This window comes from Python bivittatus, unplaced genomic scaffold (genome assembly GCF_059951505.1).
Source record: "Python bivittatus isolate LINGU-HERP-01145 unplaced genomic scaffold, Pbiv_v1 ctg000320_np1212, whole genome shotgun sequence".
In the NCBI taxonomy this organism is placed as follows: Eukaryota; Metazoa; Chordata; class Lepidosauria; order Squamata; family Pythonidae; genus Python; species Python bivittatus.
This window is the reverse complement of record NW_028277052.1, coordinates 4,029,027-4,052,268: the sequence shown is the minus strand read 5'-3', so window position 1 is coordinate 4,052,268 and position 23,242 is coordinate 4,029,027. Positions and strand designations below refer to the sequence as shown.

Below are 23,242 nucleotides of genomic sequence, written 5' to 3'. Positions count from 1 at the left end.
ATGACCGCATTAGACAACACATTTTTTTCAAAACAACGTTAGAACCAGTTAGCATTCTCAGCTGTACTAACCTGTAGCCACTTGGCGAACCAACACAGTGTTCAGTTTAATAACAGGGCTAAATGTGTGCTTGCTATCTGCAGTATTAGCCAGGATCTTGCTATGACATCTCAACACCAGTCTGTCATCCTGCTTCTGCAACAATACCAGAATATCTTCCAAGAGCAATGTATAGAGGTCTGCAATGGTAGGAGAAAAACAGAAATGGGTTATCAATTCTACCGGGCAGACATTGAAGGCTGCATCCCATGCAGAAGCAATAATAAGCTGTAAACTTTCTCAGCCAGGCATACAAAGCATTTAGACCCATCTGTAGTTCTGAGAACTAGTTGAAAATCACTGCTGTGTCCCTGCACTGGTCTTTATTATCTTCCAACCCATTTCAAAATACTCACTGCTTAATCAGTTCTAAGGAAATTAGTAACATTCTCATTTCCCCCCACGTCCTACAAATCTCTTAGAAAATAATAAATAACAACGTACCAATAGTTTTGTCACGATTCACCTTCCAAGTCAGAGGACCTTCATGAATCATTTTCTTCTTGGTTAAATCTAAATTCTACCCAAAAAAAAAAAAGGCAAAAAATAATATTTATCAATTTTAACTGGCAGGCCCTTAGAGTTGTATTGCTTTTATTGTATTTCACCTTTTAGGTGTTGTCTTAGTGTCCAAACTACTTTGCTGTTCACTGACTGTAAATAAAATTTCAAATATTTATCAGAAGGATCACCATCACAAACTTGAGGAACCAATAGCAGAGATCTTTTAATACCTATACATCATCTTATTTGTTCACCAGACAAAGGCGAAGAGTGATTCTGATTATCTCACTCCATAAGTAGGCAGGTGCTTTTGTACCAAAGAAGTCTAACCTGAGAAGATGGACTAGAAGGGACTCCATATTTCCCTTTCAAGCCCCCCAACTACCTTTTAGGCAGTAATTCTTATTTTATATGGCCTGATCCACCCTGCTGATAAATCCAGGTCCATCTGTGTTCTGAGCAAAACTGGGCCACAATTTGGTGATCAAAGAGAAGAACTCCAAGGTAGGTAAAATTCTCCATTCTTTTTGCTGTTCAGTATCTCACAGTCCATAGACTGGATGCAATGGAGCAGTTTTCCACAGATACAAAAGGCAGGGAGAGGAGGAAGGGGAAGGGGAGTTCATGGCTAACTTGCATTTTGAAGCTAAAGGCTACTTCATCTGAGGCAAAAAAGTCAAGTTTGAAGTGAGAGAATAAACAGGACACCAACTTACTACCTTACAGACCCTCTTCAAAATAAAGTCTAGTTCAACCAGTCGGAAAAGTAGTAGTATTTCTTAGAGGGAGGGAGCTAGAAATCCAAGGAGGTAGAGTCTTCCTCAGAATCTGACAGGCCTGTAACTGCCACAGTTTAATCCACTTTGTAAAGGAGACCTACAAAGTCTTATTTCTGCTCTTGTCAAAGGATGAAAAGGGAGGATATTCAAAAAGCAAACACAATGGTCTAACATCTAGAAAATGTTGTTCTTTTCCTCTGAGGTATTAAAAGAGAGGAAGAAATGTTAGGATATAGGAGGGATCACAGTGAACACCTTTTTATAATGGAAAATGCAGGTTATCTGGACCAACAGTTAGTGCCACTCTTTCTGAGGAGACAGCTACTGGGGGAAAAGAAACACTGAAGCATTTTTACTGCGCTCAGATACAGTCATGGTTAACATCTGAAGTATTTACTTGAATTGCATTAACCAAATGGGAACACATTGGTAAATACTTCTTAAAGCGTACCTAATGTGTAGGTGAGAACCTCATAGGATTCCAGTTTAAATTATTCAAAAATTCAATACAAAATCTCTTATTTGCCTGCTATTATTTTGGCTAATAAAATATATAATGAAATCAGAAAGAGATCTATGTTACATTATAGAAAGTCATGGAAAAAAAACCCTAATATGTGATTTTCAGATCTTTTAGTCAAGTTCTGATTTAAAAAAATTCCCTCCTTTCAAACTTAAACTCAAATACATTTTCAGCCAAAAATACCAAATACTGTCTATAGCAGCAGGCAATAAATGGTGAAGCCCACTGATCTTCATCATACAAGCAAACTGGCTTTCTATTGTTACTTGCCTCTGAACATCTAGTACAGCTTATAAAGTGAAAAACATTCTGTAGCAAGGAGAGGAAATAGCACAGTTAACACAACTAAGTAATATATTGTTTAATACAGAATCCAAATATAACCACCAATACATACCCCATGATTTAAATGGCGGGAAAAGTAGGTAGAAACATTCACGTTCATAAACAGAAGCAAAAAGAGCTACGGACTACATTTATGAATGCTTAGCAGATTTCAGGGTTCCCTCTTATCTTCTTCCACTCACCCTGAATTCATCCAGCAAAGGGCCCTCCACCTGCTTCAGGTAGGACAAATCAAGCCGCCGCTGATAGTCCTCCAAATGCTATTGAGAAAAGACAAAATCAAGTCAGTTACTTTGGCCAAGGCCAACTGGCTGAAGGTAGGCAACAGCCCATAAGAACTCGGTCAATCTGGGAACCCTTTTGAAACAAAGGACAGATAGAAGTCTTCTCATTTATTACTATAAACCCATATCACAGTCAACAGTCCCTTTAGCTTTTGAAAACTGAGTTACATCTCCCTCTTCTTACCTGCTTGTTCTCTGCTTCTTTGACAGCTTGGTTCACAAAATTGAGAATCTGCCGACAATGATCTGCTGCTTTCTTCACTTTTTCTTTCTCTAAAGGTTGCTCTAAAAATGAAACAATAAGAAAGAAAAACATAACTTCACACATTAAAGTTGTTATGCTCCAAAAGATTTAATTAAATTTTCAATTGTGTGTGTGTGTGTGTGTGTGTGTGTGTGTGAAAGTAGTTAATTTTTTTCTTATAATATATTCTGACTACACGGGCTAAAAAAAACACCCTGAGTTTGGTAATCACATTTCATTGTAATAAAGGGAGCAACCATACTAAAGTAATATTAGACTTCCAACAGCCAGCAGTGTGTTCATTTCCATCCACAAAACAGTTCTTAAAACAAAATGTGAAAGCCCCACATCTTCAAGCTCCTTTTAAAAAGCAAATTATAAAGCCGAACGTTGTATCAATGCTTTATGATATTCATGCATGAAAGTTACAGCTAATAAGAATGCAAAAAGGCAGGAATGGCAATGGCAAAAGTGAATGCTCACAATACTTTATTTCACAGTTAACGCTCTAATTTTGTAATCATGTAATCAATAATTATTGATTACAATAATTTCTCTCCTTTATATGGGCATCTCAGAAGGATGAAGCAATAATGAAATAGGGGCAGGAACTCATATTTTTCAACAGAATTAGTTAATTTGGGTTTCATTTTGAACCCAAGTTGTTCTTTGTGACTGTCAGGTCCCAATCCAGTCACAAACAAAATGAGTTACGTGGTACCTGAGTACTTTGCAATATTATCCAGCAGGAGGGGATACTTGGTCAGCCTTTGCATCTCAGTGGGAATGATATCTTTTAGCTGCAATCGGCGACAGAGTGGATTGCTCTCAGCATCCTAAATTGAAAAAGCGTCAGTGCATTTGTCATTCTTATTAAGACAATAATTACCGGAATGGATACCGCCCTATAAATGTCTCAGTGGTTCACATTTCAGGCTACTAAATACAAGTTAAGGGACACCAGGATTTATCAGAAATGCAAACACATCCTATTCTAGTGGGCAATTACAGAGGAAAGGTCCAGCACAAAACCTGGTAACAGCTTCCTTTCCTCATTACTTCAGACTTGACATTGCCAGCAATCAATCTCAGTCTCAGGCTTAAAGAACAGGCAGTTTAGTCTTTTGCTCCATGTAAAAAATACATAATATTTTAGAAACCCAACCGCAGAGCCTAGAAAATTAGCAAAGAGGCACTACTCCTGTCTCAGTCCTCAACAACGGTGCTATGCTTATTCTCCTTCACTGTTTTTTTTTTAAAAAACAGGACTCAGCCTCAGAGTTTTTTGAAGAGCTCTACTTTGGAAATGGAGAGCTACACCTCCTGCAGCAGCTTAGGTGTGAGAGGTTGTCTTCCAGCCTATAAATTGACTCCCAGAAGGCTCAGGAAGCTAACATGAATCTGAATGAGCTAGCACTCATCCCAGAGCTGCCCTAAAGGGAAGGCTATTCAGTAGCTCTCATCTGTTCTTATACAGCAACTGGGAGCAATCCCCACATTCACTGGATTATTCTATCAAAAGTTACAGCAAAGAATAGTTCATGCCCAAACAGATAAAGTATAACCCATTACTTTGTCCTCACCTCCAATCTCCAGCAGCCCTACAGCAGGGATCAGCTAGATGCCACACCCCAAAATATTTACCTGGACGAAAGTCTGGAAGCGAGAGTCCTTCTTTTGCCGTGACTTGATCACCTCCAGAGCAAAGGGTTGGTTGCTACAGAAGGTAGCAGTGGCTTGCTTCAATTTCTCTTCGCCTGCTCCACTGAACTGGGATGAGAATCCACAGGTACCAAACATAAAAAAGAAAGGCAATACAAGGACAGTCACCTGCAGGTAGAAACGCTAGCACGAACAATTATTTAGATAGCAAAGGGACGCTTGGGGATAAAACATACATCTATGCTGGCCAGTTCATCAGAAGAACACCTCTTTCCTCTTTCCTTCCCTCCTCCTCCATGAACTTTGGGAAGTAAGGGTTTGGATTATAACTTGTGAGTTGTACATGGAAAGCTCTTAAGATTAAATGATAATGTATCATAAAATGTATGCCTATTAAATACCAGCATGCCTCATTTTTTTTTTTTAGAGAATCTTGAGTAGCTGAACGCCCTTATTAATGCATTAATACTTGCAGCACTTTTGTATTTTAAAAGTTCTTTCTTGAATCCAAAAACTAAGGTGAGATCTTACAGCCTAAAACTCTCCAAGATGCTTAATACCTTTGTCTTTCTACCACTTCCAGGTTTTGTGTTCTCTTGACTTTGTTAACAGCTTTTAGAGGATAAAAACAAGTCCTCCTTTTTAAGAGGTAAGGTCACCTTTAAGCTAAATTAACTTATTCACACTGTTCATTATATAAGAAAGTCACTCAGCTAGAGATTTCTTAAGAGAAGTAAACATATACCCCATGCTGACCAACCCCTTAATACTCCCCCTTTTACTAAATTCTCCCAGAATGGAAGAGTTTCAGATAATAGGTTTCCAGACAAGATAAACTGCCAAGGCTGACCTGTAGCTCAACTTATTGTTTCATTGCCAATCTTTTATTATTTCTCAAACATTTCACTTCTCAGGAAAAAAAAACAAAAAACCAAACCCAAACGTGTGCTGTTTCTCATATATACACACATGAACAAAATTTAGTTTACCCAAGTTAACAAATCTTCTCCAATTTGATCAATTACAGATGTCTCGTTTCTTTTCCTCACTGCTTTCATCTGCTCATTCAATCCAGCTAAGTTGCAAAGAAAAAGAAAGAAGGAGAGAGGTTTGGAAAATACCGAAGCAACTGCCCGAAACCAGTGATGCTTAACTAACCCCTGAGCAATACAGTGCAAGAATGTTCTCATGTACATATCAATCTACAAGTTGGGCAGCCCAGGGTTCCTCCTTGTAGTCTGCCTGGAGTTACTCTAAGGTGAATGGAAAGTCCATGCTCCTCCAGAGGGACCCCACAGAGCTTTGGATTAGGAGAAAACTAGCAAATGGGTCCAGATGTTCTAGATTACCTGCCTCCCTGAAGTTAGTCCTATATTAATACTATTCCAGCCACACGCATTCCCATACTAATTCTTACCACCTGCTCTGTGCCTTTGTTGCTTTAGAGATAACACAAATAAGCAGCAACACCAATGCACATCACCCCATAAATGAAAAAAAGTACAGGAAGGCCACAATAACATGAAATGTTGCAAATCTGAAGAATCAGTTCTAAAATAGAGCGAAATCAAGCAAGCAAATGGTTTAGAAGTCAGCATTTCACAAAACTCCCCCTAAAACCTTATTTGCTTGTTGTTGTTTATTGCTTTTATATATTTTGAACTCAGAACGGTGGAATTCAAGATCAACTTCTGAATGTTTATAACAACCAGCCACAAAAAATAAAATATTAATATAATATAATAAGTATAGCATAGCATAGCATAGCATAGCATAGCATAGCATAGCATAGCATAGCACAGCACAGCACAGCACAGCACAGCACAACACAACACAACACAACACAACATAACATAACATAACATAACATAACATAATATAATATAACAATATACATTAAGTTGTTTTTCTGTATAATGAGATAGCAGGGAAATGCTCTTCTCCAGGGCTATTTTCTTGGAAATTATTATTTTTAAGGGAATCAAAAATACTGAACACCATAAAATCATCCTCCTCCTCCTCGTCATCTTCCTCCCCTATTTAACATATACCCTTTTTGTCCAACAGCTTCTACATGTGACTGATTCACAGAGTGAGTTAATTTAAAATCAGAGACTGGATAAGAAGCTTGCAGTAAGCACATATTCAAGCATCGCTCTATTCTAGTAGCTTTTCAAAACAAAAAACTTCTCTCACACACATACAGACATCTCTACTGCACAACCTGAGGGCCTAAGACCCCGTGCAGCCCCTCAAGCCTTAGATGTGGCAGCCTCAGTGCAGCCCTCAGAAGAAAAAACTGCACTCCAGGATTATTCTGTCAGTTACTTTTACTTTTGCCCAGCCATGCAAGAAGATTGGGTTGGTTACGGTGATAACTACTTTATTAAACCCAACATCAGATAGTCTCACTCACTATGAAGCTGGAGAATATCCTCCAAGTTCGAAAATATATTCCGCAGGTCAGAATGTGTCAGAATCCCTTCGCGGGACACACGCTGATAGAACAACTGATCCAGGACCTTCAGCGTACGGACATGAGCACGTTCAGTATAGAATAATTCTGGAAATAAGGACAATGAATAGAGTGACTGTGGTTGTCTTCATAAGGGAGAGGGAGGCATTATACAAAGAATGGATGGAGAAAGATCAGCTTCAGGATGAATATTAAGAGGTATTCCCTGAAGATTAACAGTTGCTAAACAATAGAACAAACCCTCCTCATAAAGGAGAATCTAGACTGCATTCTTGGACTGTCCTTTACATCTGCCTCACTGCCCCAACTATATCACAACTGGCACTGCCTTGAGAACTAAGGCAGGCCAACCTCCCCCTCATCTTTGTAGAAATCTTCCTCTGGACAATGTGACTCAAAGCTCTGCAGTTTTGAGGGTTGACACAGCACCTTGGCTACAGAAAACAAAGAAACAACAAAGCACTGGATTCCTCTGGTTCCCACCTCCACCCCCCACCAAATAGCTTACCATTAATCACTTCCTGGCGTTTAATTTCAGATGGTTTCAGGCCAAGCAACACTTCACGGCTCACCAGCTGCTGCCAGTTGGGCTGGTCCGTCTCCATGTCGAAATCAAAGAGCTCATCTTCACTCTGGACATCCCCAGCACTGACACTGTCCACCCTAGGAAGAGAGAAAGGAAACGTCTCTTTCACTTGAGCAAGGCACTTTGTGGGAAGAGTAAGAAAAGCAAGCTAATAACAACATAGCCTGGGCACCTGATGACTAAAACTTGCCTTATGGTTAGAAATGATGTCTAATAAAGCTTCTGCCATAAATTTGGCACTCTCTCCTCAGTATTTTCTTTTTACATTTTAGGTGAAGAGACCTAAATTTCCCCAATGATAACATAACATTTAGCTAATTTTTAATGAGGATCCACTTGCCCTACACCATATCTAGGTATCACAGGCAAACTTTATATGAATGCATTTGGATTTTTAGTTGTCTCTATCCAGAGTCACTAAAGGTACTGGTAGTTTGTGGGACTTTTCCTTGTTCCACTGCAGTCAGACTATTATAGGAAACTACTGCCAAATCTATTTTAAACACACATATACTTGTACTCACTTGCGAAAAGATTTAGGAGTCCCTGATTCTCCTAACCTAGAAAGAAAACCAAACTTTTATGAAAACATTACTTGACAGACTGATTTTTTTACTGAGCGCTTTCGACAGAGAGTTCAATAGTAGCTCAAGATGAACTTCATATCATTAAGCAGTGCAGTTATAATTTATAACACTAAAAAAAGTGGTAGAGAATCAAAACATGTAGGCTGTCACCATTTTAGTTCTAAAAAGACATTCTTTATTTAATTCTCCCCCCATCCTACCTCTAAGTAACAAAACTTTAGTGGTGCTTAAGTTTGAGGCTAAGACTTGCCTATCAAGTTCTTCTTCTTCTTGCAAATGGTCCAGGGGAGGAGATGGGAAATCAAATATTATGTTAGGTGTACAAGGTGTGCCATCCACAGAGTCACCAAAAGTAATTGTTTCTCCAATTTGTTTTGGCCCTTAATATAAGCACACAAACAAATAAATAAGACAGAGGGCAGGCAAAGCTGTATTAAACATCTAAAAACATTCACTTTCAAAAGTGTTTTCCACTACTCCTCCATCTAATTTCCTACAACCACATCATCTCTCGAAAGAGATAAGTGGCCTTTCAACAATCAGAAACCTATAATGCGACAGTGACCTGCATAACAATTGAATAATTTCTCTTATAACTAGAAAACAAACAGAGGCATGTCCAGGCTATAATGTAGTTTTTAGCAATAACTATCTCTTTACCTGTTTCAGTATCTTTGCTCCCTTCCTGAGATGGAAAAGTTCCAGCAGCTACTGGAGACACAAAGTTAGCAGGCTGGTAGGTCGCATCCATGCCATCACTGAACCCACTTTGGCGCATCTTGACCAAATCTGGTGGCTCCGGACTGACAGAAGATGATGAGGATAAGTGCTTTGGATGACGCGGCTTTTGTATTTCCATGGCTCTGCCTACTGGATAAATAAGGAATAATCAGCAATGCAGAAAAATTACTCTCACCTGAAACCTGAAAAATATATCCACCACAGTCTAGCAACATTTAGCTTCAGGATATTATGATCAAATTACTAGAAAAGTAATATATTTTTATCTTCACTTGACATACTTGCATAGCTGTCATGGCGGCTCGGCCTCCTTGGAGGTCCCAGGATATTTGAGAAGACTCTCCTCTTCTTTTCATCCCCTTCCTTATCCTTCTTTATACTTTGCTACAGTTGAAAAGGAGCCAAGGAAATAGTTGTCAAAGGTGTCCCCTCTCATGCAACCATTTATAAGGGAACTTTTAGTTATTCAGCAACTCAGAATTAGCAAATGATCTTACACCACCCTTCTGCTCCTTCACGATGTAAACAATTGTTGTGTAAAGACCAACAAGAGACCAACACAAGTAGATGCATGGTCTCCTGAAACATCTAGTGCCTAAAGTAGAAAACTGCAATGGTCCAATGAAAGGGAACAATCCACTGAAATTCCCTTAGCAAGCCCTATTAAAATGGAGCTGCTTTACAACATTGTACTGACATCCTTTATTAACTCTCAAAACTGAAACTTTTCACTATTTGGCAATAGCTTCTAAAGAAATCGATTTCTGGTAGGAGACTGAATACACTTTTGAGTGCTCTCAGTCCATGCACTAAAGATGTGCATAATGCTTAATTCTGACTATACATAGGATGTACTCTAGTTTGTTCCCAATATCAGATTCAGAGACTCTATTTTCTGCTACATACAGCTGTCCTTCTATTGAAGGAAAAGGACATTTTGCAATATGTCCAAAGTGGCAGAGACATACGGTACCACTTAAGATCAGAGTTATCTTTTGTTAACATCATGTCATTAAAATTGTTACACGTCAGTTTACCAAACAGTCACCTGGTCAGAAAGCCTGATTAAAAAATGTGTCAACTTTACCTTTATCTTTGGCAGGAATCCAATCCGTCCCCGTTTTTGGTCTAGACTCCGGGGCTCTTTGACTCTCACACCAAGGTGTTTCATGTAGGTGAAAACCACATACTGTATAGCTGAACTATAGATGGGACCAAACAGAAGAGCAGAAAAACAATATCAAGTTACTTCATTGAAGGGATGGCAAATGAGTTTCTCTGTTTACAAATGTATTTCTCTGACACCAACAGCAATTTATATTGTTATGACCCACAGCAAATTAAGAGCTATCTAGAGATGATTATGTCTCTATGATTTCTACCATCTCACTAATGAAATAATCAACACATTATTATTATAGCTACTACTATTATTATTATTATTCTGAAATTGTTGATTTAAGTGGGAATTAGTAGTAGTAGTAGTAGTAGTAGTAGTAGTAGTAGTAATAATAATAATAGAAAAAAACATTATGCAATCCAAAAAGTATTGAACTGCAACTTCACTGAATACTAGTAATTACAATCCTCATAAACCCAGACTATGAGAAGGGATAAAGCACATGATTGGCATGTACAGTTTTAAATTCAGTCACTGGCATTTCTCTAAAAATAAGATGTGGGATAGGAAGATTGTGAAAGATCCCCTGCCTGATATTATATAGACCAGGACCTGTCAGTTTATACTGTAATCTGTGTAAGAGAGAAGAATATATAGAAGATAAATGTAATTTGCCTAAACAGCCAATAGAGGACTCCACCAGTTCAGCACACATAAACCAGGATGGAAAGATTTAGCATGATTGTAACCAGGGTTTAATTACCTCTTATCCTCTTCTAGAGGCTGAGATGACATCCTGCGAAGGAAAGAGGCAAAAATGAATAAAAAATGGCAGTTTCAATATTCTTATTCTCCCTCATTTAGGGTTGCAAAGACTGGATTTTCCATCAACCCAAACTGTTATACTACAGAAAATAGTTTGACAGGAGGGTTAAAGGTATGGAAGATAAACAAGTATCAGATGTAGGGTGCATAAAGCTTCTACATTCCACTGTTGAAAGATATCAGCAAGAAGTCTCAGATCATGACAAAAAGGAACCAACACTGGATAATCTAAGGTATACCTTGTACTTGAATGTAACTACCATGGCTAGTGGTTATTAACAGGCATACCACAAATCTTCTGGATATCAAGCCCTCTCTTCCTCTGCAAAATGTACAGCCCTACTTTGTGACAATTCATCAACAGAAATAATTAAATATTGCTGGGCCCCAGATTCATTTTTAACAGCTGGACTAACAGCTGCAGCAGAACAACACTTTGAACTATGCAAAGCTCAGAGCAGCATCTTCCCATAAAATTCATCTCTGGGGAAAGATGCTGTAATTTTCTCCCTCACCAAGTTACCACCTCTTCATAGGAGAGCTAAAGATTATATCTGCCTCAGGCATACTTACAGCACTTCTTCAATTTTGGTAAGGATTTGCTCTGCACATGCTCTCTCCTTCTCTAGTGTCATCCGGTCCCGAACACGTTCTGCATCCAGCCTGGTCAGTTCTCCTTCTGCTAGAGTGAGACCCATGCTGCGTTTCTGTCTGAAGGCACAGAATGAAGAGCAAGAAACTGTTATGGACACAAGAAGTGAAGCAATGGATGCTCACTCTCAGGATGTAAGCAGGTACTGCTGCAGTATGTCATCATTAAATACCCCTTTGGTATCTCAGTGAATCCTGTCAATTGAGAAGAATACATTATATACCATCTTATGTAAAAAGAATACAGGTAGTCCCGCTTAATGAACATTTGTTCAGTGACTGTTCAAAGTTATGATGGCACTGAACGAATTGTAGTTATGACCAGTCCTCAAAGTTACAGCCATTGCAGCACCCCCATAGTCACGTGATCAAAATTTGAGCACTTGGTAGCTCACCCACGTTTACAACCATAGCATGTGCTTCAACTCTCCCCACCCACCTATTCCGCCCCCCCCCCGGCCAGAAGCTGCTTTGGCTGGGCGTGCCTCATCAGCAGCGGGAGGGAGAAGACGGTGAAGCAGAGGTAGGTAGCAGCAGAGTGCAGAGTGCCCAAAAGGGCAGATATGGAGGAGAGAGATAGGCAAATGGGGGGAGCTGAAATGGAGGTGAGCATGGCAGGATGGTGGAGCCTTGTCTGCTGAAGGCAGCTTGCCAGGGCCAGCCGGGGAGGAGGCAGCAGGACAGAGCCAGCAGTTCACACAGGGCAGGAGAATCACGAGGTCCTCACCTAACGATGGCGCAGTCGTCACCTAATGACCTCAACTGGGACTATCAGAACTGCCATTGCTAAGCGGTATGGTCACGTTTTGCCTAATGACTGCTTTGCTTAGCAACAGAAATTTTGGTCCCAATCAGGGTCATTAAGCAAGGACTACCTGTACAAGAACTGCTAGGTAAGACAGAAACCAGTGTAGATTAGAGAAGTACTGAATTAAAATAAAGCCAATTTTCCTATCACGTGCTCAGAGCATCTATATAAGATCTAGTCATTAGATATACACAGTAATATCTACTTTTCTTTTAATGTAATTGGCCTCTAGATATTCTATGGAAAATTTAAGTAAGAAAAAAAGATCATGAATTTCGAGAAAGAAAAGAAGGAAATATATCGGTCAGTTTCACTAATAATTTAAAAAAAGGATACTCTCTTAGATATAATTTCCAAAAAACTAAACCCTCAAACTGAAGATGAATTTCCCTTTGCTGGATGTATCCCCCAAAACACTACAAATAAACAACAAAGTTACTCTTCAAACTTTGCACAAAACTCAGCCAATAAACAACATGTACCTAAAATCTTCAAGGTGCTTGTCTACTTCATGGGAGACTTTGTCTTGCATAGTGTGAATACAATGGCGGTGCAATTCTTCAGGAATTAATTCCAGCCTTCTCTTTTCTTCAGATAAAGAGAGAAATCAATTTTATTTAGAACAAAGTATTTAGCTGACATCTTTTGCCTTTAATTCTGCAGCACAGATTTTTCCTACCTAATGGCTGAAAACTTTATCTCCCCACTATGGATAGGCATTACTCAAATGTAATTTTTTCCTATCTCCCAGGTTATATCTGGTGATATCAAAGAATACCGCATGGACACAAAATTCACCAGAATTTCTCAAAAAGCATTAAATGTCCAAGCTCTAAAATAATCTTATCTAGATTATTTTCAATAATCTTACCAAAATCAATTGCAATTTCATCTGGAACTGGGACTTTCAGATTCTGCAAAAATAAAAGATAAAAACATGGAGCAAATTCTTCCCTTGATTTCCCTTCTTCCACCTCCTGACTTCCACTGAATGTACATCATTCCAAGATGCATGCACATGCATAGTAACACATATAAAATCTTTTCCCATATTCATTTCCCTGGATCTAAAAACAAAATGTAATCTACCTTCAAAACATGAGTGATTTGGTCCAAAAAAATCAGTTACAAAGCACTGCTGATGATCTAATTCCAAAGACTCTAAGGCCATGAAACCAAGAAACAAGATTAAAACAAGAATGTATGTGTGGGTGTGTTTGTGTGTGTGTGTTTGGAACTTACTGCAGCTCGATCCAGAAAAAATTGATTAAATTCAGCAAACACTCGACGAGTCTCTTTGGAATTTGTTTGTTTGTACAGGTCCGCAAAAAGATAACAAAGCTACACAGAAAGAAAAAATAGTATAGTAAATGGTAAAAATTAAGCATAAACTTAATTCTTCCTACAAATCCTTCTTTCAGGTTTTCAAGAACATTTTCACAGGGATAAAACTTCCTCAGAGAGTTAAGAAATACCATTTTTTCTTGGGCATTCACTTCTGTGACCAAGCTTTGCACAAAATTTATAGTATCAGAACAAAATGGTGCTGTCCCCTACTAAAACTATTCCAGCCTTCCTCAAACTGATGTCCTCCACTTTGATTAAACTGCCTGAAGGATTATAGTGGCTGAGGTGTAACTGGAATTGGTTCAACACATTTGGAAGGTGTCAGTTTGGGAGACATATTTAGGCTGAATGGGATTTTGGAATCCATCTGATCCATAACACAGAAATGAGTCGTAAACCAACAGCTTACCAAAGAAGCTGGGTCAAACTGGGAGATGACATGATGCAAAAAGACAGCCAGGTGAGCGGGGCGTGATTTCAGTAGCTCTATATCTTGGAAGCAGCTACATTGTCCATTGATCTGTAGAGACAGCATGAACATTTTTAGAATGAGTACTCCAAGGTTCATACCTCTTCTATCATAAACTTAACATAAATAAATAAATAAAAGAAAAGGATGCAGCTTTATTTATTTAATATCTACAGCCACCCATCTCAACCAAGTGACTCTGGGCAGCAAACAATTCTAAAACAGTAACAATTAAAAACAATACAAAAATAAATATATACAGCATCTGAGAAAATTATCATAATAATTATCAATATAACCAAGAAACAGGGCCTTTAACACATTCATTCTAATGTGCACCTTTAACATTTTTTAAACTACAAATCTCTTTCTTGGACACTCCCTTATGAATCCACAGAGAGCCAAAAGCATTTGTAGTGAAACTGAAGTTCTTATATGCTGCTGCTAAAAGTCAAACAAGCTAGACACTTTAGCATACTAAATTACTTTATCCTGATTTACAAATTAGCATACAAAACTGCCCTTACAAACCCTTTAGGAAATTGAAGTTATTACTGGAAACACATCAGTGTATCCTTTAAGAAATGTCAACAGAATTTTCCTAAAGAGAATCCTCTATCCAAACTGGGTGGGTGGGTGAGGGGGTAAGGTCCGATGAGCTGAGCTCAAGAAAGCATTCACATGACAGCTTCCCTATTATGGTTAGCAGGCTAAGAACATACCTGTTCTTGTTCACCATCAAAGTCATCATCTTCTGCTCCTATGATTGGAGGCGCCACACGAGAGGAAGGGCTTCCAAGGCTGGATGGAGAATCCTGCCATTGTCAGAAGAAAAGAAATCAGTGCAGTTTCTATTTTACTATGTCCAAATATTACAAGGCTATTTTCCCCTGACAGTTCAATATACTAAAAGAAAACAAAGATTTTTAGAAAGCCTTTGTGGGCATGCATTATACTTCTTGGTTCCAGCATGTTCTACTTATTGCAAGCACCTATATAAAATAATCTGATCAAATAAAAATGAAGTCTTGTATCAAAAACACTATTGTTCATTAAACCAAATGACATAATCAGCTACAGAAAGTAAAAATAGCTTTTGTTACACAGCTGCACAGTCTGCCCTTAAACCAAATATTTGAGCCTCTACAGAAGCTGGTACTTTCACTGAAGTACTGTTATATGGAGGAGTGTAGACTGTAAAAAAAAAAAAAAGACAGTGGAATTTGAGGGAGGGAGGAGGGAAAGAAAACACAGGGCGCCTACATCCTTTCCAGCTGGGTTGCTCCCTCCCCACCATGGAGCCATTAACCCCAACTGCCCTGTAGGGAAGGAAAAAAATCAGATGTCAGGTCCTGCTTTAATGGCACTGGCTGCTTTGTTTTGTTTGCAGTGTGTGATTCTTGCTGAATCTGTTATATGCTTATAAACATTGTCATCTGATTTTTGAGGACTTTGGAAAACAGGATACACATCTGCTAAGTAAATTAAAAACTGGTATGTGGAACACAGCCATGCCAGCCCAGTGACATACCCTTCCCTACAAAACACAGAACCGTGAGAAAGACAAACTTGTTTCTTTGCTTAAGACAAAACTGGTGTTCTGGCACTTGATTTTGGATCAGAAGTTCAATCCTGTGTAGACTTTTAGAGGATGAGAACTTGTGAACTAAAAGGCCTGTTCAGTGAATACAGTATTTTCAACACAGAATTATATGGCACATTTCTATTATAAGATATGCTTCTTGACACAGTACTATGATGTTAATATCTGCATGTCTTTGAAGCCTCCAGTATTGCCAGTTCTCCTTCTTCAGAGGAAAAATATACATTCTGTTCCTTAATGTCAAGGCAAAACTAGTTCAATATGGCTACTGCATCTGCCTCTCCAGTTCAAGGGCACTCCAGAGAAAATATCATTTTAGATTAGAGGCTGCAATCCTTGTGCATTGTTATAAACATGCCTCCACCCTAGGTACACAGATCAGGGATATAAAAGAACAGTTGCTTTTCAAGCGTACGTACAGACAAAGGGCATTAGTCTCTCTCTCACTTAAAATTAAAAGACGACTGGGAGACACTTTGTAGGGTGACAGGCAGACATCTCTCCCAGCTTTACTATCCAAGACTGTTCTAACAGGAGCAATGGAAACAGAACCTGAAAATGCCTGGAGGTAAGCTAATGCTGAGGAACAATTTTCCATAAATTGCAATGAGAAAGTTGCACAGCTAACTACAAAATCTTAACTGAAACAGATGGAAGTATCCAATCAAGAACAAACCCCAATATGGATTTCTTAAGTCTCTGAACAGTTTAAATTTATAAAAACCAATTAAAAGATTAGCATATATCTACAAAGTCAAAAATCCAAGGGGCATCTCAAGAAGAAAAAGAGGAAGAAAGAACACAAGCTTTTATCCGTAACTACTGCAGAAATTTCTATCAGAATCTTCATGCTACTCTTACTGTTTCATGAATCTCATTCTTCTCTGGGCTGTCGTCCAGATAGCTCTGCTCTTTCAGGCCACTCCGAGGACTCTGGGGAGAAGAAGAAGAACTGAAAGAATGCTCCGCTCAATGATTACTATGTTAAAAAGAAGGATCCGACAAAAGAACATAGCAAGCCCAGCAGTAAGAGGATGTTACATATGTATATTTATAAAGATATATATATATCCCCTCTCACCCCTAAGGATGGTATGTGTCCTCCTCGATCTTGGGTCCTCTATCCAAGGCCTGGTCTTGGGAGTTCTGTGCAGTATCTCAGCTGTTCCTAGCACTGCAGTCTTCTGGACAGAGAGCTCTGATGTTATTCCTGGGATCTATTGGAGCCACTCTCCCAGCTTAGGAGTCACAGCCCCAAGTACTCCTACCACCACTGGGACCACTTTGGACTTCACTTTCCACATCCTCTCTAGTTCCTCCTTCAGGTCCTGGTAGTTCTCCAGCTTCTCATACTCCTTCTTCATGCTGTCACTTAGCACCAGTACATCCAGCTGGTGTACAGTTTCTGTGTGTTGGACTTGGGGTGGAAACCTCTGTACATTGTGAGGAGCTTCTGAATCTTCACATTGGCAGCTTCCATGTCCTCCTTTGGCCAGCTCACTATGCTGGCAGGGTATCTGATGACTGGCAGGGCATATGTGATGATGGCATGGATCTTGTCCTTCCCATTAAGCTGGCTCTTCAGGACCTGTCTTATCCTTTGGTGGTACTTGGATGTTGCCATCTTCCTCATTGTGGTTCCCATGTGACTGTGGGATACCAAGGTACTTGTAGCTGGTCTGTATGTCTATTATGTGGCCCGCTGGTAGTTCCACCGCAACAGTCTTAACTACCTTCCCTCTCTTTACTACCATCCGGCCATAGTTTTACGGTCCGAATGACATCCCAATGTCCTCACTGTAGATCTGTGTCAGGTGGATCAGCAAGTCGATGTCTCATTCACTCTTAGCATACAGCTTGATGTCATCGATGTAGAGGAGGTGGCTGATAGTAGTTCCACTCTTTAACTTGTATCCGTATCCAGTTCTTGTGATTATCTGGCTGAGGGGGTTCAAGCCTATGCAGAACAGCAGCAGGGACAGTGTATCACCTTGGTATATGCCACACTTGATGGCCACTTGTGCAAGCTGTCTTGAGTTGACTTCCAGTGTTCTCTTGCACAGTCCCACTGAGTTCTTGAAGGTCTTTAGTGTCCTGTTGACTGTGTATAGCACCAGGCATTCACAGATCCATGTGTGTAGCACTGAGTCGTAGGCTTTCCTGTAGTCAATCCAGGCTGTGCTCAGATTGGTCTGTCTAGACCTTGAGTCTTGGGCAACTGCTGTATCTTTGAACAACTGGTGTTATCTATGAGCAACTGGTGTTTGGAGGCTCTGGTGTTGTTCTCAATGCCATTCTCAGCTGTGCTCATATATTGGCCCATATGGTCCTGTAGCTTGGTGGCTATGATACCTGATAGGACTTTCCATGTTGTGGGGAGGCAGGTTATTGGCCAGTAGTTGGATGGTGCTGTTTCCTTGTGGAGGTCTTCCATGATCAGCACTGTCCTTCCTTGTGTTAGCCAGCATGGGTGGGACCCTGCTGTTAGCAGCTGGTTCATCTGTGCTGCTAGGCATTCATGCACTGCTGCTAATTTCTTTAGCCAGTAGGTGTGCGTTACGTCCAGGTCAGGTGCTCTCCAGCTCTTCATGTCCTTGACCCACTGTTGGATGTCTGCTACTATGATGCTGACTGGTTCCTGTTCTGGGAGATTACTGTGGTCTGCTCTCAGGTCCTGCAGCCACTTTGCACTGGTAATGTTAGATGCTTTCATTTAATTTTTGTTTACATGTTCCACTGCATGCATGTCAGTGTGTGTGTGGAGGGGAGGGGGTCGGTTGGTCTGTCCATCCACCTCCAGAAACGGGTAGCACCTCTGGTGGAGAGGCCTGTTGTGTCTTTTTAAGATTGTTCGTTCACCTTTGGTCCCCACATGGCGCTCAGCTCTCACCTGTGGCTCCAAGTAGCTGTAACACACACAGTGGCCAGAGCCCGGTAAACCGTCTTAGCAGACGGGCCAATCCAGGTGAGAATAGCCAAAAGGTCTTCCACCCTTGGTGAGATAGGGGATTTGTCTATCCCAGTGTGTGAAATCTGGCCGTGGCAGATTGAGGAGAGGAGACCAATCAATGATACAACAGTCAAGAAGGCAGGCCCAGCAGGTGCTGTGGAGCACTAAGAACATAAGACATTGAGATGTCCTGGTCATCCACTGCAGCAGGAGAGGTGCCCAGCTGTAATGGTTGTCTGTGCCACTGGATTAAGGTCTCTTCTGCCAAAAGTGGTACTGTCCCTGTGCAACAGCTGCTCCACTTAAAACCATCACACATAGGTTTCTGTTGTGCAATTCATCTTTGACTATAACCCATCTGCAATTCATCTCAGTCCAAATCTAATTTATTGAACCCTACAGCAATGGGGGAATGGCGAAACAACAGGTAGAGATGACCACTGGCAGCTGTAGTCACAAACTTCCATGTGGGTGGCCTTTGGACCAATGGTCATTCGTCTCAGTACCCAGGGCAGCAGAGATGTCTGGCAGCATCCAGACAGCACTGCCCACCCTCGCATGAGGGAGGGAGTTAGAAAAGGTACCCTAAACATTGTCTGCCTCACAACATCTGGGTAGCTAACTGCAGCTAACAGATCATCTCCTTAGCGGTCGAGTACCAAGAAAAACAAATCAAACTCTTTATAACTTCTATCTGGCCGTTCTTTTTATTTATTTTCACAGCAAAACTGCTCATGACAATTCTGTGTAACTGTACCCAGAAATAAACCTAGTGACCTCGGTTACCTTTGCTGCTTTATGTACACAGAATTGCCACTTGAAACGTTTATTGGCAGAAAATAATAAAAAGGAAGTCACACAGCCTCATAATCCACTAATATGTGTGAGTTTATACGCACGCACACACATGCATGCATCTACCACTCATTTCAACTAAAGGAAAGAAGTTAAACTCTATGTGCACACCTACATTTTTACCGAGACTTGAATATTCACTCGGACTTATATTCACCTCTATGGCATGCAGAGTTGAAAATTATAGTTTGAATATATATCAAAGGCAAATAGGCTCCTAAAAATGATACTAAACTGAGAGTTCATACTGACCTAAGATGAGCATGTGCCTAAAAAAAAGGGCTACCCAAAAATAATTAAATATTACAAAGTTCTAAATGGGAGAAACCCTCCCCGGTCAAATGTTGATAATTTTAATTTCAATGTCTTCCTTGATTGCCTCTAATTCTTTTATAAGGCATACAAACAGCACTTTCTAATAATATTCACAGTTCCTTCTGAAACACAGAATCAAATCAGACCCTGTATTGCTCAATTTTTCTTTAACAGAATAGAAGTAATACATTTCCAAAACCAGCTCACAAAATATCTGGAATCATATTTTCTTCTGTCACACTGAATTCAAGATCTCCAGTCAGAATCTACCAGAAGAATGTTGCCCAGTTTGACACTATCAGTAAATATCACAATGCTGATTTCAATCATCACAGTGGCAATAGAGTTTAACAGTTTTGGTTTACAAAGTTTATAGCCCCTCAAAAAAACCAACTGCCATTCATTGGTGGGGCGAGTCCAAAGGTCACCATAAATCAGTGTTTCTCAACCTTGGCAGCTTGAAGATGGGTGGACTTCAACTCCCAGAATTCCCCAGCCAGCCATGCTGGCTGGGGAATTCTGGCAGTTGAAGTCCACCCATCTTCAAGCTGCCAAGGTCGAGAAACACTGCCATAAATCATCCAGTAGGTAGTAGTGACAGACAGAAAGCACACAAAAAGGGCAGGGATTTAACCAATGTAAGCTTATGACATGCTCATTCCACACTTCAAATTTTGGGGAGATAATATGTTCTTGTGTCTCAAAGCTTCATAGAACTAACAAAGGATTTTAAAGTTGACTTGAGCACAGAGTGTGACCACCAGACTTTAGTCTTGTCATTTATAATCCCCAACAATTGCAGCACCAAGTCAACTGTTTTTCCCCTAAACCCAAGTCAAACATTTGTCTCACTCCAGTCAGGAGTGTCCAAGGGCAGCAAGCTACAGTGAAATTCATTTATTCAGATCCTTTTATGAGGTTATAATTTTCTGTCAGCTAAAATTTTCAACAGTTTTCTAGAAAAGCATCAGTACATTACAAAATCCCTTGATAAGGATGAAAGATGGCAAAGCGAAATCCTCCAGAACTTCATTTGACAACAACTGTATAAACACAAGTTTTTCTGACATACTTTGAACTCTGTTGGCTATTAATAATTAAATCTGTAGAGAAACTTTATACACAGTTGCCAAATGTTTTTTAAAAATATAACAACTGAGAAGGAGAAAGGTGAGGAGAATAAAATGGCACAAATATAGGGTTGCTGTTGTGAGGACAAACAGGAAATTCCAGCTCAATCAGGAAGCTTGTTTTGCTACCTGCAAACATTTCTACCTTCGAACTGTCAGAGCAGAGAACAGAACAGCAAATAAACATAGCAGCATTCTGCATACTAGAAACACCCTCCTTTTAGCTGAGGCTAGAGAAGCCTCCTTATTCTCTGGAGAGACACAGAGCGTTGCCATATCTCACTGATAAAGCATCATTTTTTTCTCAGTCAAGAGCTCACCTCTGCTGTGTCATTCATCTGGGGGCCATCACCAAAATGACAGTCTCCTTTGTTTTGTCCATCTCCCCTCTCCCCTTCCACCTCAGTGATCTGCAAAGACTCGGATACAGATTTGGAAGACAAAACGACATCCTGAAAACAGACAACATTAGGTAAGAAGCAGCAAACACCTTCATAAAACATTTGAACAGTCAGCTATAGATGACCATGTAAGATTTGGCAGGGCCAACTGCTTAGAGAACTATTTAATTGTTTGCAAACAAGCAAGCAAAACAAACAATAACCCCTCAGCTTCTTCATAATTCAAGGGACACACAAAAGGACAAAAGCAGAGACATTCGCATACAACTACAGCATAAGCACCCCCAAACAGACTCTCTTAGTAAAGTGACAGTGTGTAATTTGTTATGGCAAGGGCTTAATTTCTGCATATACTCCTTTCCCCATCAAGGCTAGTCTCTATGAGCTAAATCAGAAGTAAATGCCGGTATTTGTTTGAGCATCCTTTAATTTACTGTCCTTGGAGGACTAAATGGCCTTGCGCAAACTGCTGCAAGGCTTCGATGAGAGCCACTTGCTCTCCCATGGCACTCCCAGCTGGGACGGCCCTGATCCAGAGCCTAGCCCTTCCCATTCCTGTTACCTGAGCAGAGCCTGTTGCTTTGGACAGCTGCTCCTGCAGCTGAGGGATATGCTTCTCGGCCTCCCGGATCTCTCTGAGCAGTCGGGAAGTAGGAGCGCGGCTGTAATCTTCCTGCAGGGACTGGAAGGTTTTAATGATAAGAGGAATCATCATCCTGATGGTCCCCTGGCCATTTTTTTAGGCATCTGGTAGCCAGGGCTGGACCAGTACTGGCCAAGCAAAGCATCTGGAAAGCCCTACTGATGTTCATATAATGCCTGGGCCAGCCACCCTATTAGAACACTCTCTGTCCCAACGAGCGCTGCCAGGCTACATCACCCACACCTTGCAGTTCATTAACCACCAACTTTCCTAAAACACTGCCCTGTTGTTCTTTTCTAAGTTTCTGCGGCTACTTCTTTAATATTCAAGTCAGATTTAATCTAAGATAGAATGGGGAATGTGTTGCTAAATCCTGCTGAGTTACAGCTATACTGTTTAGGCCATAGGCTCCCCACTCTTGACCTAAGGGAACAGCCATTCTACTAATTTGCCACAAGGGATTTCACAAAGCCAGCCCACATGCTCCCAAACATCTCTTGTTTCTCACTAAGGGTGTTTTCTGTTTTGCAACTGGAACACAGAATATTATGTTAGGTTAAATGGCCACTTCTGACTTGTTCATAAAATTCCTTTTTGGTACCTGTAGTCGTTCCTGTTCTTTCTGCAGCATCTTCCTCAAAATCTCTACTTTCTGGCTGTGAACAATGTTATTTTCCTCCTAATAAAAAAAGATGGCCAGTTCTCATTTACAAAAACATGTGCCTGAACTTAAACAGATTCTCCACAATGTACATGTCTAACAAGCTTATTAACTGCAACAACAACAACAAACATAGCTATAATATTTAATTAGATTCAACTATTACTTCAATATTCATTCCCATATGTTCCTGTTTCCCCTACCGCAAGAGAAAATCATGTACATTGATGGTTCATGGGCAGGATACATATATCCAGAGCAGTAGACCAATTGCAAATACCCTCTAGTGCTATCCTAGTTCCAGCTTCTCACACTTCATATAAATGATTCTGCTGTGATGCAATAGGCAATACAGCGATGAGTCTCAGAACGGATGTCCTAATCACAAACCAAGCAGGACAAAGAACCTTTTCCAGCCGTATAGTCTAATCAAAATCAATTAAACTCTTACCCCCATCAGCACTGGACTGGTAATTCTCTCTGTGTTTCCATGTGATCCAGGAGAGTGAGGTGATGTCATGATGGGAGACATATGCCCAAATGCAGCTGGATCTACCTCAGAATCAGCCAGTGAAATCTGGGGCGACCCAGGTGGGCGCCCTTGCACAGTGAGCGCTACATAGGAACCCGCTGC

General features: G+C 40.3%; 1 protein-coding gene across 2 annotated transcripts in view; it reads right to left on the bottom strand.

Moving 5' to 3' along the window:
- ARHGEF12 (Rho guanine nucleotide exchange factor 12) overlaps positions 1-23,242 on the bottom strand; it is an 82,654-nt gene that overhangs the window by 13,719 nt on the left and 45,693 nt on the right. For both annotated transcript variants that reach the window (XM_007422875.3, XM_007422876.3), the window contains 26 exons: positions 23,060-23,238; positions 22,549-22,626; positions 21,867-21,986; positions 21,224-21,355; positions 16,515-16,586; positions 14,773-14,865; positions 13,991-14,101; positions 13,477-13,575; positions 13,106-13,148; positions 12,717-12,822; positions 11,349-11,486; positions 10,714-10,746; positions 9,918-10,032; positions 9,112-9,214; positions 8,750-8,959; positions 8,340-8,469; positions 8,027-8,062; positions 7,425-7,579; positions 6,857-7,003; positions 5,430-5,515; positions 4,423-4,548; positions 3,500-3,614; positions 2,719-2,819; positions 2,433-2,510; positions 544-619; positions 72-239 (listed from right to left, as the gene is read on the bottom strand). In XM_007422875.3, the coding sequence (XP_007422937.1) occupies positions 72-239; positions 544-619; positions 2,433-2,510; positions 2,719-2,819; positions 3,500-3,614; positions 4,423-4,548; positions 5,430-5,515; positions 6,857-7,003; positions 7,425-7,579; positions 8,027-8,062; positions 8,340-8,469; positions 8,750-8,959; positions 9,112-9,214; positions 9,918-10,032; positions 10,714-10,746; positions 11,349-11,486; positions 12,717-12,822; positions 13,106-13,148; positions 13,477-13,575; positions 13,991-14,101; positions 14,773-14,865; positions 16,515-16,586; positions 21,224-21,355; positions 21,867-21,986; positions 22,549-22,626; positions 23,060-23,238 (2,850 nt within the window). The remainder of the gene's footprint in view (positions 1-71; positions 240-543; positions 620-2,432; positions 2,511-2,718; positions 2,820-3,499; positions 3,615-4,422; positions 4,549-5,429; positions 5,516-6,856; positions 7,004-7,424; positions 7,580-8,026; positions 8,063-8,339; positions 8,470-8,749; positions 8,960-9,111; positions 9,215-9,917; positions 10,033-10,713; positions 10,747-11,348; positions 11,487-12,716; positions 12,823-13,105; positions 13,149-13,476; positions 13,576-13,990; positions 14,102-14,772; positions 14,866-16,514; positions 16,587-21,223; positions 21,356-21,866; positions 21,987-22,548; positions 22,627-23,059; positions 23,239-23,242) is intronic.